This window comes from Arachis hypogaea, chromosome 18 (assembly GCF_003086295.3).
Source record: "Arachis hypogaea cultivar Tifrunner chromosome 18, arahy.Tifrunner.gnm2.J5K5, whole genome shotgun sequence".
NCBI classification, from domain to species: domain Eukaryota; kingdom Viridiplantae; phylum Streptophyta; class Magnoliopsida; order Fabales; family Fabaceae; genus Arachis; species Arachis hypogaea.
Window position 1 is genome coordinate 2965794 of NC_092053.1, and position 13988 is coordinate 2979781.

The following is a 13988-nucleotide window of genomic DNA, read 5'->3' on the forward strand; positions in this document are numbered from 1 at the left end:
TATTTATATATAAATAAATAATAATTAATTATTTTTTTTTTGTGCGCATACATTTTTGTATTTTAAAATAAAAATTATCAATATAAAAAACTTCCTTTAAAAGTAAACACTTGGATAAGGGAAAAAAGTACTTGTAAATCAGCATTTAGATAGAGACAGAGATGGAGATTGGAACACTGAGATTCAGTATCATATTTGTTGGTTCTGGTACTAAATTTTTTATTTCTGTTTCTAAAATTTTAGTATTTCAATACCTCCAAAATGTAGGAACACAAGGGACTAGAGATGGAAACTGAAACTTTAATAATATTTTATACCTAAAATATCCTCATTTTAATTAATTAATTCTAATTTTATCCTTTGTACAAATTAAATTAGAGTTTCATTCTTGTTTCAATTTCTGTCTCTTACTTTACACCAAACAGAATACTGATACTTTACACCAAACAGAATACTGAGATTTATTTCAATCTCAGTCTTTTCATCTCTGTCTCTCAATCTCAGTCTTTCCATCTCTATCTCTCCACCAAATGCGTTCAGTGACATTATAATTGATGTGTATATCTTTGCATATTCCAACCATCAACTACATATGATTGATTATATTTATAGAACCATTAAACTTTTGCTCATTTTGGTAAGGTAGATTAGGAAGATGCATGAGGTAAATACTACATTGTTATCCACCTTTCCACTATGCATTGGATTCTTTTAGTTTCGTCTTTTGGATATCAACGTGAGCCAAAAGCATCGTTAAGCCACCACTTATCACTTTCATTGCACACGCACTATGCATGATATATATATATATCCGCACAGAATCATCTTCTTAAACGACACGTCTCAAAGTTGCAATATGAAATTTTCCGTGCTAGAGTAATTAAAAAATAATAAATAAATAAGACTATAGTAAGCCATGCAAACTTCTGGTCATGATGAGAATTTGAAGTTTCAACCTTGGCGGCCAAGTAGACCAAAGAATAGATAAAATTAAATAATAAGAACTAAGCAAAAATTTCTTAAATAAATTACTGCACAAAAAAATGGAAGGAGAAATATGTAATCTACATGCATAATAAGAAAGAATGATATAAACATTAGCTATTGTTGCTGCTGAATCATATTTGTTTATCACTGAAGAAGCTTCTGCCTCAGAGGATCTTGTGTAGGCAAATTCATGCGCGTAGAACGTTCAGATTGAGTTGAATGAATGAGGAGTTCCATAACAAGTGTGACTACTACAAAGAATAGCACTGTGCATAAGATCCCTTCCCACGTGGACAACAGTTTGGTCGACTTGAAGAACTCATAAAGGAGGAACCCAAGGAGACAAGTCCAACAAAGCACAACCTAATAAATCTTCAAATTTAAGTACCAGGATAAAAAGCTATTCAAATATTAAAGGGAGCTACTCAGATAAAAACGCTTAAAACGTCTTTTTTTTTTTAAGATGTTTTTCAATAATTAAAATTTAACATGTATAATCGATTAAATTGTATTATTTTTGTCAAAATTAGACTAGACAAATTGATTTGACCAAAAAAATAGTCAATCAAATCTTGAATTGGTCTAAATTAATATTATCTTTTATAAAAAATGACTATAATATCCTATTATAGAAAATGACTAAAATATTTCTATTATATATATATTAATTTTGAGAATCCTAAATTTTAGTTATTTATTTTTCTATCGTAGGGTTATATATATATATATATATAATAAAAGTATTTTAATCATTTTCTATAATAAGGGTATTATAGTCATTTTTTATAAAAAAATAATATTAATTTAGACCAGTTCAAAATTTGATTCATTATTTTTTCGGTTAAATCAATTTGTCTAGCCTAATTTTGACAAAAATAACATAATTTAATTGACTATATATATTAAATTTTAATTACTGAAAAAACATCTTTAAAAAAAAAGACGTTTTAAGCGTCTTTATTTGAGTGGCTCCCATATCTAAAACATCTTGTATATACTATACAGTTATCTACACTTACAAAAATAGATTTCTTAGACCGACCCAAGTCTTGAAGTTCTGCATCACTGAAAACATCTGTAGTGTTATATCTCTCCAACATAGCATCCTGTATGGTAAATTTACAAAAATATTCATGGTTTTTACCATAGTATACAAGCCTTTAAAGAACACAATGTTTACATGTCATGTTAGAAAACTATATATGTTACTCATGAGTTTTTCATTAGATAAGCTGTTATGCATTACTTGTAATTTGTAATAGTAATACCTTGGATATAAATAGGTCTTTGCACCACTCTGCAATTTCATTAGGTGTATGTGGTAGATCCTCCATTTTGAGTCGTTGTATTTGAAGTTTCACCTGTAAAAATGCAGAGTTTTAACTCTATCTTCTGTCTAATATGTAAAGTTGTGGCATGTTAACAGTAATCACATCTATTAATAGCATGATAGTACAAATGATTAATTTGTCTAGTTTAGTTGTCTTACCGAAGAAGATTGACCTTTAAACAATCTCAACATTGTTGGAGGAGTATCACCTTTTTTAACTGAATAAGTGCAATCATAAACAGCTGGAGTGAAACTCCTAATATTTTCTACTACACAGACAATACCCTGCAGAAAAATATTATCATCAATACAATTAAGATCTCATGTTACCGTTGCCAACTAGTAACATCAGTTATTTAAGTAGTCATCTCCTCATATCATGTTTCTATAAGCTTTTTAAAACATTAAATATGAAATAATGTCTCTTGATAATCGTTTTTTTTTTTATCTAGACTCGCCCTTACAGGAAAATAGATTGTAAAAAATCATAATATTCACCTTAGTACGGGGAATCAAAACATTTTTAGGTATAGGTAAGCCTCTTGAAGCAGCAAATGCTTGAGCTGCTAGAAGCTTATCCGGTGTGAAACGAGTTCCTTCGACGAAAAGAGCCAGCCAAAACGGTAGTGGGGAATTCTCTAGCTGCTTAAGACCTGACTGCAATGCCAGAAGTGATATATATAAGTAAAAATAATTTGCTGATTACATATATATAGAGAGATAGATTAGGAGAATTTTATATGTACACTGAGTGTTCTTTCATCTTTTGCCCATTCTCTTTCTAGAAATATGAAATCACAAAACCACATTGACCAACCTATAACCTGCATAAATAGATGCACCAAATTACTAATCAACTAAGTTCAATTTTCTATCACACATTAACTTAGTAGATCCAATTTATATCAACAGACAACAGGCAATGGCTAAGTCATGATGAAGTCAACTTCCAGAACTGTCAAGCTTTCCTTCATGTAAGAATATATACTGTTAGAATATATTAGGATTAATTAACTTTCATTAGAATTATTTAGCGTATCTGAATATTTATTATATAGGATGTTACATCTTTATTATTTCGATTCTCTTAACACCTATAAATACCCTTTTATATTGTATCATTCTAGACAACTTAAATAGACACAAATACTTTCTCTACTGCTCTCTTTTATTTTTCTAACATATATAAGTGAAGAACCATTTCTAAGGACTGTTAATAGATTGGGTAATTTCTGCATACAGAAGTCTTAAACTAATCATCAAGCAAGAACAACTGCCAAAATAAGAATTAGCATTTAACCATAATGATGACAATGATAACAAGTTCATCAAAAGTATAAACAAAAAAGCCTTAATATAACTCTCTAATAATATAGAGTAACAAATGAAGAGGGAATTACAGAAACTCACAGGAAGGTACTTGAGTTCTTTCTTCATAATGGCTAGAGAGCTGCCAAGGCAACCCGAGCGCTGTCAAAAATCAAGAAAAAAAATTTCAAACGAGCATTGACAAAATGATTCAATTTTTTTGTAACTTTTTGTGCACTCATCATTGTATAGTGATGGAGTAATACTTACCTAATGAGTACAAGGAAAAGGAGACACAAAAACATTTCTACTTTCAGATATATAAAAGAAGAAAACATGTTGAACCAAGAAATACTGCAAAAATAATGTGCTCATGAGCCATTGATTTAGGTAATATCTACCTGAGCTAAGGCGAATCCAATGAGCCAATCAATGTCACTCCTGTGGTTGCACAACAAAAGAGCATTTTCTTTACCTAAATTTTTTTCTCAGATGATAATGCAGAGTTGTGAGAACTACATTTTCAGCAGAATGCAAAGAGTACATAATTACTATTTATAAGAACTTATCCAACAAAGTTGCTGTCAACCTACCCATTAATTGACGAGATTCGGAATCCATGTGCAGTTCAATCTTCAAATAAGAAAATTCATCTAGTTAGATTGTAGTGTGGATAATATAAAAATAATTTGAGTAGTACTTTATGAGAAAATACAACCCCTTATTGTATATTTTTTGTGTAACTTTAAGCATTGTAAGTAAAATTGAGTGGTAATAGATGTTCTTAAAGGATGTTGTAGAGTAAGCTACATGCATTAATATTGGTGAAAGTTTTTAGAATAAGATAATAAGCAAACACCTTAATGGCTCCCCACCAATCAATGAGAAATATGAGCTCCAACCATAGTGATTGAGTAAGCACATTGTTTATTCTTCTGAATAAATTTCTTGATATTGGGCGAAAAAGGATAAAGACGACAATCTGCGAAAATGGATATTTACTACGATATATCAAATGAACTAATAAAACATAAAACTAAAAATGACAATTTGAAAATTAAATTCAAAATAAATCAGGAATGATGTGAAGTATACAGTTATTCAGTTAATATGAAACATTCCAGAACAACAGAAAATGTGCCTTGTAAGAAGCTTTCTAAGAAAAAAGAAACCAGATCTACGTCTACAACTTCCATTTCTAACATAATCATGCATAGTTGCTTCTGTACATGATCCTCTTCCTTGCATTCAAAATAACGATCTTCAAATTTAAACCATATATAAATGTAGTTGCATAATATCATTCTGCCATGCAACATTGATGAAGTAACAATTACAATGTGCATAAACGCAAAATGAAAAAATACAAGAATCAATTAATCCATTCAAAAAAGCGAAAGGATATATAACAACGTGATTTGCAGATTGGATCTTAATTAGTTACCTGAATTGCGTTAACAATAAGGCCTGAGAGAATGAAAAGAGTGCCTGCAGGAAGAATAAAAACTGCTGCTGGGAACGCCATGTTTGCAAGGCAAAAAGATGAGCGGAGAATATGAGAAGAAGAAAACAAATTAGAAAGACAATAAGAGATAAAGAGTGAGAGGGTGGAATTACAGGAGCGGTTAAGTAGCCAGAAATGTCGTTGCTAATAAGATTAATAACAAATTAAGGAAGTAACATGTGCATTAATATAATATTGCTGCCATATTCGACTGACCTTGTAGCTAAGCTAAGGGACTCACGTGAATTTTCTCCTGCATGAAATATATGTTGAGTCTAAAATACATGATATTGAGCATTTTATTAACTTTAGTGTAGCGCCGTGTAGTTGAAGAATCCTAGTTTAATACCAAATTTAGATATAGCAAAAGTTTCTATGATATTAACAAAAGTCGAAGCAATGCCTTTAGGTCTCGCCGAAATTGCCTGTGTTGGGAACCATCGGTAGGCAATAGTTTTAAAGTTAATTGTGATGCAAGCTTGCATATGGATTCAAATTTAGCGGGATTTGAGTGTATTATTAGAGATTCTAAGGGAGATTGGATCTCGAGCTGCTCTAGAAGCATTCTCCCTTGGCCTATAATCAGATGTGAATTATTTGATGCTTGGAGGGGGCTGGTTTTAGCTTGGGATTGCGGTTTGAGGGATATTATATGTGAAACGGATTGCCTTGACATTCTTGCCCATCATGCATGAGCTTACAAGTGGATATTCATCTGAAGTAACAGATTTGGTTCACAAGATTCAGGAGCTTTTATCTCGTCCTTGGCTTGTTCACGTTGAATGGGTGTCCCGAGAAGCAAATAGAGCTGCGGATTGGATGGCTAAATATGGTGCCAAGAGTAACTCTAATTATGTTATTTGGTCTGAGCCTGGTGTTGATCTCCAATGAATCATTTGCTCGGATTTAGGATAGTTTTTGCTTTGTTTCTTTCCTTGTTTAGACACAAAAAAAAAAGTAACTTAATTTTTCCAATCCCTCAACTTGCGAATTCAATTGCATTGTTAGGAGAAATCGAGTATGACTGTCGTAAAATGATTAGTTTAACTTTTTCAAAACATTAAGAATTTTAACTTATCTTTTTAATTATCTTCCTAATTTTTAAATAAAAAAATTTAAATTTTATATTAACATTTTTAAAAAATAATATTTTATTCACTCATTTATTAAGATTCTTAATTATTACTCAGACATGTCAGCTATGTCTGTGCCTAATGTCAATGATCTGCCAGCAATGATAATAAGTAAACTTTTTAGATTACACGTAGAAGTTGAGCACATTTTCTGCTACTATATATAATCGGCTTGTATTTAAATTGCTGTTTATACAAATGAGACTATACAAATGCTATTCTTCAAGTGATTCACTCGTTTACTGGCCCTAAGATCTTGAATCTGGCATACACAAATGGGCTAACCCTTTCCCTACCTAAAAGAAATCGGTTCCATCTTTTAACTGAACAAAAGATGTTGGAACTAATGATTAAATAATTGCAAGTACTATAAATTTTCCACAATTACAGAAATTATAAAATAATTGAACGAAAATATATGGGCAAAATTTTTCTTTGCACTTCAGAGGCACTTTGGCAAGAATGTTCCAATTGAAGAACATAATGTAACTTTCAGTCCTAACTTAGATACTTCGACAGCCAAGGAAGATCCTTGCAGTCTCTCAGTGCAAAGGCTACATCATCGCTGCCAAAGTAAAATGAAACCAATCAACTTATTGTGATCAAATCAAATGTAATTAAGTAAATGCAATAAATAAAAAGAACAGATTCAACACGAAGCATATGTGTCTATGTCATATTAAGCATAATCGCAATATTTGTTTCTAAAATATAAAGACTCTATTCTATAGAAACAACTGTGACAAGAGATATTAAGAATTAACCTTGGGAAATTGAGCTGCAATTTTTGCAGCCTGTGCTTAGCACCTGCTTCACATAAAATAATCCTGCATTCGCCTAGCTTACAGCTGCAAACAAATTAGAACAGAAAAGTCTCAGTTTTAAATTATATGGAATTAGCATGGATCACATGCATTTTTTTAGTGTCATTCAAGTATTAGGCATGACAGCATTTTCTCCATTTCAGCTCAACAGCCACACCATATCAAATTCATGCAGAAAATGTATTAGAAATCTTACCCAACTTGCAGAAGAACATCATATCCGGGACACACTTCAGAGTTGCTTGTACAAAGACACGAAACCGTCATTGCCAGCTGCATTGTCAAATATAAGGAGATTATATAAGAATGGAAATATAAATTACATTGAACCTTCAGTTTCCATAATATAAGTTTTTTAACGAGAAAATCTACAAATTTTGCATGGGACAGCTCTGATGAAAGGAGCTAAACCAATACGGAGACAAGTTAGCTTCTTACTAGTGCGATTCTAGTAGAATGAACTCAGATAGAGATCTTATTGTTTTGTCAAATATGCATGCATCAAATAGACAAATACTTATCTAAGATGTAGACTTCATGTACTAAGGACTAATGTGTGAAGCTGCCAAGCTCTATGTATGACCTGAATGTATACAAGAGTAAAACAACAATGAGCTTTGGAAACTAACCTTTTCAAAAGTGGTTTCCCCCATTCCTGTTTTATAAAGTTCATGAACCATAGCTGTCAGGAAGATTTTGCTAAGTCTGGAACAGCTTTTTATCACCTTCAACAAGAATGACATATACAGTGTAAGACCGAAATGAAATGCTGGAAACATTCCTCCAAGTAAATGAATGTACAAAACTGCCTTATTACCTAGAAATCATATCATGGATTTTGCAGAAGAATATGCACATGCAGAACTGCCATTGATAACATCAACTTCCTATTTTAGAATGACATATGACTGGTGTGGTTCCACAAAATTACCAGTCACAGTTGATGAACTAAAACGGTGTTCGTATTGTAATTCTAAGCCAGAGTCATGTAAAAGAGAGTCGTCTTCTATGGAAAAAACTCATGTTTTCTAAAGTACCTAGCTGATGTAGATCAGCAACACTTTGTATATGTAATTTAAGTCACCACTACATCTCAATGATCTCACAATAACCTAAGGCATCATCTGTCATTTGCGAAACACAATGAAAATTCCAAAATCAATAAATAAATCGGCAAACTGGAAGTTTTAACTCACTTGAATATGAGGTGCCTGGAACATTTCTTGAATGGCAGCTTCAACGTCAGTCATACCAACAAGTCCTTTTCCTAGAAAGAATATGCAAAAAGGGATTACTAGGCAGAAGCAGCACAGCAGGAGTAAGAAGGAATTTATGCATATAGGTGATCCTATAGACTTTTAAGTTAATTACGTAATCCAAATATTCTAGCATTTAAGGCGGAAGGTGAAGCAATGACAGATGTGTATATCAATACAAAGCATGCAGACCTAGGCAAAATCCTATTTGTAAAATACGTAGGACACGTTCATATACCTGCCGCAACAAAATCAGGATTCACAGTTAGCTTCTTTATACGATAATCTGCTATTTCAGCTGCACGTCTGCATATCTCCAAGGCACGTCGTGCATCTCCTGAGATTGCTGCAACCTGAAATAGATGCGAATCAATGACATATTGTGCCAAAACAAATGTCTATTATGCACAACAAGATATGAGGAAACTCATCTTAATGAAACAGAGACTAACCTTTCTTGAAGCAAATTCTATGGCTTGCTTTTCAAATATATCGATTCCTTTAAGGCGACTTGAAATGATTTCTTGAAGCTGCTGATAATTATATGGGCCAAAGCAAAGCCTCTGTATGCCCATTCGACTCGATATGCGAGGAAGTAACTTCTCTGGAAGATCCATGGTATTTGCTATCCCTGAATTCATCAGATTATCACAAGCCTAAGATATTTTAGGGTAGAAAGCCATTGCGGATGTATAATATGGATTCTTGTTTCAGCTTTCCCCTTATTTAATTTCCCCAACCAATCTGGAAGATCATAACACTGAAAAAATATGGCATGCCATAGGTCTTACCTATCACAATAAGTTTGGAATGTGCCTTAGTAGGCCAGTCAAGAATATTGTACAGTACCTGTAATTAATGCAACTTCATCATAATGTGATTCGTATACTAAAGAATAATGATCCAAATAAAACCTTTTGTAATAAAATTTGGAATTTACCGACTGGTTTCTGGTTACAAGAAGATCAAGCTCATCAATAAGCAAAATACATGGCCGATCAGCATCTTCCCCAGTCTTCTTCCCTTCAACAAATCTCTCATGCAAGAAGTGAAGAGCCTTTTTCCAGCTAACCCTGTGCCCATTTAATGCCTCATATATGACCTGAAGGAATATTGGAGCTATACATAAATCGGGAATATAGTCCATCTAAAGCTAAAAACAGTGTAGATTTCATTAACTTTACCCTATAGATATTCTCTGGTGAAGCCAACTTCAGACCATTAATCTCCACAAAACAGTAGGGTTTGATGTTTCCTGCATCAACTTCAGACCTCAAACTCCTCATTACTGATAGAACGCTCATTGTCTGCAGTTGCATATGAACAAAAGTTAACACCGAAAAATTAATAGATTGCTCCACAATAGCCAATTAAAGCCTCATTTGACTAAATAAACAATAGCTGTAGAACATAAGAAAAAAATACCTTGCCAGTTCCTGGAACACCATGAATATAGAGGCAACGCCCCAGACATTGATCATCACAAATAGCACCTTTAATGAATGTATTTATCTCTTCCATTTCTCTATATAAAAGCATGCATGATTAGTAACTTGAGAGAGAGAGATAAAAAATCTCGAAAACGAAAATAATTCAAACTTCAACATACTTATTTCTACATGGCAACGATTTAGGCAATGATGCTAACAATAGTGAAGCCTTTACTCTCTCGAGATCTGTTTGTTTGTGAGACCTTACATGCTCCGGAATTCGTTTTGTACCTATCTTCTGAAGTCCAATGAACCGTCCTTTGTATTGATTCTGCATCATTTCAACATATCTTTCTTTAGGAAATCATAAATCTCAAACGAAGCAGAAATATAAAGTTAAAAGCAATGGACATACTGCTGCCGACTGATGACTTGTTGATGGTTGAGATCGTGTATTTTTTAAATTCTCCTCTTCATATACAATATCATCATCTGTATCAGAGTCTGATTCCTTGGAAACATTCCAATCTTCATCACTGTCAATCTCTTCGCCATCCTACCATGTAAGTATAAGCCCATGAATAATGGCATTAACTTATTTAATGAGAACAAAGGATACTTGAATTTCTTTTTCCCGATCTTCTAACATGATTACCTCTTTTTCATTGTCAATATCAGCAAGACGTTTGAAACTGTGCCAATGAATGTCATATTCATATTCACATAAGAAAATATCATCTCCCTCATTGCTAGCCTTGGCATAGTCTTTCGGGGTCATAACAAAGCAATGTCTAAGGATAGATTCCATCTGCAGTTAAGACAGAAACATCATGATAAACAAAAGGAGAATTCCTACTACCTTAAACTTCAGAGGCAGCCATGGAGTAAATTGCTGCAGGTTATGATAAATTCAAGAAGCTTGATAGAAGAAATCAACTAGTGAAATTTATTCATGCTAGCAATGTACTATTTGAATGTTAAAGCCAAAAAAGTTATAATATAGCACCTCAATGTCTGCAAATTCGTTGGTTTGATACAGTTCCCTGCTCAGGTTATGAGGTTGTCGCCCAGCAGAAGTCTCTTCTGGGATCACATACCACCGCACATGACACCAGTAGTTGTCATCCACTTCTTTCCATATACTGCTCACACCAATACCAATTTTACAAATCAAGGAAAACATCTAATCGATATCAATCACCATAACTACAAAAAAGCAAACAGTACAAGCTCCTTTAATTGCACAACATAAGATGTACCTTTGAATATGCGCAGCCCATAAATCACTTGAAAGAAGCTTCTGCCTCAGCGTCCTACTTAGTTTCTTGCCCTCTGGCGGCTTTGGAAAGCTAGCTTTCCTACCCATCTTACGATCCTCACAGAAACCACATACCCAATCCCCTTCAGGAACCTCTTTCAATGGAGGCGTCAAGCACTTCAAGTGAAACCCACCTAAACAATCATCACACTCAATCATTACCTCACTTCCAGAATCAAAGCAAAGCCTGCACTCCTCCGCTTCAGGATCTTCATCATCGGAGCTAGCATCTTCCCTCCTCTTCACATAAACATCATCACCAACTCCAAACTCGCCTCCATCATAAACCACCTTCTTATAATACACGCGCCTCTTAGTCAACCTCCCACTCTTTTTTCCACCTTTATCTCCATTTTCTAATTTCCCCTTTTTTGCAGCCATGGCTCTGGTAACAACCTTTCTCTCACTCTCCATCTTCCTCTTCTTCGTTTCCGACTGCTCAGGCGATGCCGGAGCAAACTGAATCTCAACCAAATCCCTGGCTTTCGCATTTTTTTGCTTCACTTCTTCACCGGCCTTCTTTTCAGATCCACCTTTAACAACCGAAGCACTTCGCGCAGTTCCAGTTCTACGTTTTATCACTTCGGTGGAATCATCGGCGTAATCAATGGATTGGCGAAAGTTGGCAGGTTCGGTGGAGTTGAAGTGGAGGGACCGTTGGCGCGTGGATCTGCGTGGAGTTGGCAGGGATTGGGGAGTGAGTGGAGTAATGGCGGGTGATGGTTTGTAATTGGATTGGGATCTGAGATTGGGCTTTGAGGGAGATTGAAGTGACTTGATTGGAGTTGCAGCCATGGATGAAACGAACGGATGAAGCTGCAACTTGGAGCTATAGTTAGGGTTTCGTGAGAGAGAGTGTGTGTGTGTCTGTGCTTAACTACGATAAGAATTGGCGCGAAATGTTCCCTCTCGCTCCCTCACCTTTTGAACAACGTCTATTTTTTTGCGCCTTTTTTGATTGTTGGGCCAAGTGATGGACCCTTTCAGGCCCAACCTATCAGCCCAGTTTTTGTAACGAATATATATGGTAATTAGATTGTAAAAAGGCATGTACTAAGCCTTCTTATCGACAAAAGAAAATTGCCTGCTAGACAAGAACAGAAATAAATAAATAAAATCGTCTACAAAATTATATAATTTTCCAATTACTCTCTGAAAAAATTTTTGAACAAGGAAAATATCCAAAGTTTTTTTTTTTTTTAACAAATGTCTAATTTATATTACTAAACATAGATAAAAATGGTTCCTCTTCAGAATAATATTATGCATAAAAGCTAACAAATTTTTTTATACAAGTATACATTAAAATCAATTGTTAAAATCAACTACTAGTATAATATATGTTACGTTGGGTAACCAGAGATTAGTGGGTTGGATTCGTTGGGTTGGCCCAATCGTCTGAGGAGGGAAGCCTTCGAGCGGGTTCGCGCCTTTAGGGCCTCCGTCCGACTTATGAGTGAATGGAGAGTGGTACCTGCAAAGACACTCCGATGCCTAAGTCAGCAAGGGTGTAAGCAGGTCTAGAGAATATTGGGACTTAAAGATACCTAAGGGGTGTCAGTGTATTTATAATGGGAGCCAATAACCACCGTTGGAGTAGTTTCACTTTATGAGGTGAATAACCGTCCCTTTATCTTAGGGAGATTGAGATTTGGTTCCTGGAAGTGGGTTGAGAGATTTTAGGGGCAGTTATTTAGTATTATCTACCAGTTAATCCTCGTTCCCGACTTCCTTAGAGTAAGTCGTGGCAAGAACCGACTTCTCAGGGGAAGGTCGGTGTAAGGTGAGGCTCAATCCTGTGGGTTGGGCCTTTGTTTGGACTTGGGCCTTAGCGTTGGGCCAGGGTATGAACAGTGCCCCTACTTGAGCCCAATTTCTTTCAGGAATTGAGTTCAAGTATTCTACTCAGGGTTGTAGCCGACTTGTAGTGGAACCGACGTGATTTTTTAGAACCGACGTGAATTTTGAATTTCTTCAGTCGCGTTTAATCAAGCGTCGCGTTTGTTAGGAGTTTACGTATTCATACGCAGGGATCAGTTACATTGGGAACGGTGCCTCTCTTTAAATGACGGCCTCCATTTTTACCATTATGCCCCTAACGTTTTTATAAATACTTTCCCTCTCTTTCCTTGCTTCGTTTCTGAAAACTTTCGCACTTCCTCTCCTCTATTCGAAAGAAGCTCTCATTCGAAGGAATTCCCCTTTCTCTGCTCCTATTCTTTTCTCAAGTAAAGGTTAGTTTTTCTCCACTCTCTTTTTACGAAATGCTTTTGTTTGCATGTTTTTATTTTAGAAAGGAGAGTTGGCTTGTAGACTCCTAGTGACTTTGTTTTACTTGGTTCCAGGCCCTTTAGAGACCCTGTCTTTGATCCTTTTTTTTCTTTTTCCTTTGTAGGTTTCACTATCCCCTTCTAGGAAAAAATGTCTGTGGTAGAAATCCTTGCTCAATGGGTAGATGTCACGGTTCTGGGGGAAGAACCTCTTGTATATACTGATTTCATTACCAACCTTCGCACTCATCATAGAATTTGTGCTTCTGACGAGGACGAGCCGAAGTATGAGTTGGTTGCCCCTGGTCCGGAAGACCGGGTTTGTTTTAGGAGGGCTTCTGAGGCAGCCCCTCATTTTTTCTATATGTATGAGAGCATGATTACCCGCTTGGGCATTTTTCTTCCTTTTTCTAACTTTGAGATAGCCGTTTTACGTCACTGTCGTGTTGCTCCTTCCCAACTTCACCCTAATTCTTGGGGTTTTCTGAAAATTTACCAATTTATCAGCCATGCATTGGACTTTCCGACTTCTTTGAAGATTTTATTTTTCCTCTTCCATACGACTAAGCCCTTTAGTGGGCAAAATAATAAACAGTAGTGGGTGTCTTTCCGGGCCATACAAGGCCGG

At 35.0% G+C, this 13988-nt stretch overlaps 2 protein-coding genes and 1 non-coding gene across 3 annotated transcripts; all 3 read right to left on the minus strand.

Moving 5' to 3' along the window:
• Positions 1 to 962: 962 nt before the first annotated feature.
• Positions 963 to 5220, minus strand: LOC112771961 (1-acyl-sn-glycerol-3-phosphate acyltransferase 3). The gene is made up of 11 exons (XM_025816830.2): positions 5070 to 5220; positions 4485 to 4607; positions 4219 to 4258; positions 4027 to 4100; positions 3728 to 3787; positions 3064 to 3141; positions 2816 to 2974; positions 2477 to 2602; positions 2256 to 2348; positions 2007 to 2093; positions 963 to 1350 (listed from the first exon to the last, which is right to left on the minus strand). Exons 1-11 carry the CDS (start codon positions 5148 to 5150, stop codon positions 1132 to 1134), a joined length of 1140 nt encoding a protein of 379 aa, XP_025672615.1. The 5' UTR covers positions 5151 to 5220; the 3' UTR covers positions 963 to 1131.
• A 1189-nt stretch (positions 5221 to 6409) lies between these two features.
• LOC112772483 (origin of replication complex subunit 1A) lies at positions 6410 to 11986 on the minus strand. Its single transcript, XM_025817447.3, has 16 exons — positions 11032 to 11986; positions 10779 to 10914; positions 10428 to 10580; positions 10188 to 10328; positions 9952 to 10103; positions 9768 to 9867; positions 9527 to 9649; positions 9283 to 9444; positions 9134 to 9191; positions 8795 to 8973; positions 8581 to 8695; positions 8283 to 8353; positions 7716 to 7811; positions 7283 to 7359; positions 7027 to 7110; positions 6410 to 6827 (listed from the first exon to the last, which is right to left on the minus strand). Exons 1-16 carry the CDS (start codon positions 11883 to 11885, stop codon positions 6761 to 6763), a joined length of 2568 nt encoding a protein of 855 aa, XP_025673232.1. The 5' UTR covers positions 11886 to 11986; the 3' UTR covers positions 6410 to 6760.
• Positions 10443 to 10520, minus strand: LOC112774557 (small nucleolar RNA snoR28). Its single transcript, XR_003189040.1, has one exon. It is a non-coding gene; the product is annotated as a small nucleolar RNA snoR28 (small nucleolar RNA).
• Positions 11987 to 13988: the final 2002 nt, after the last annotated feature.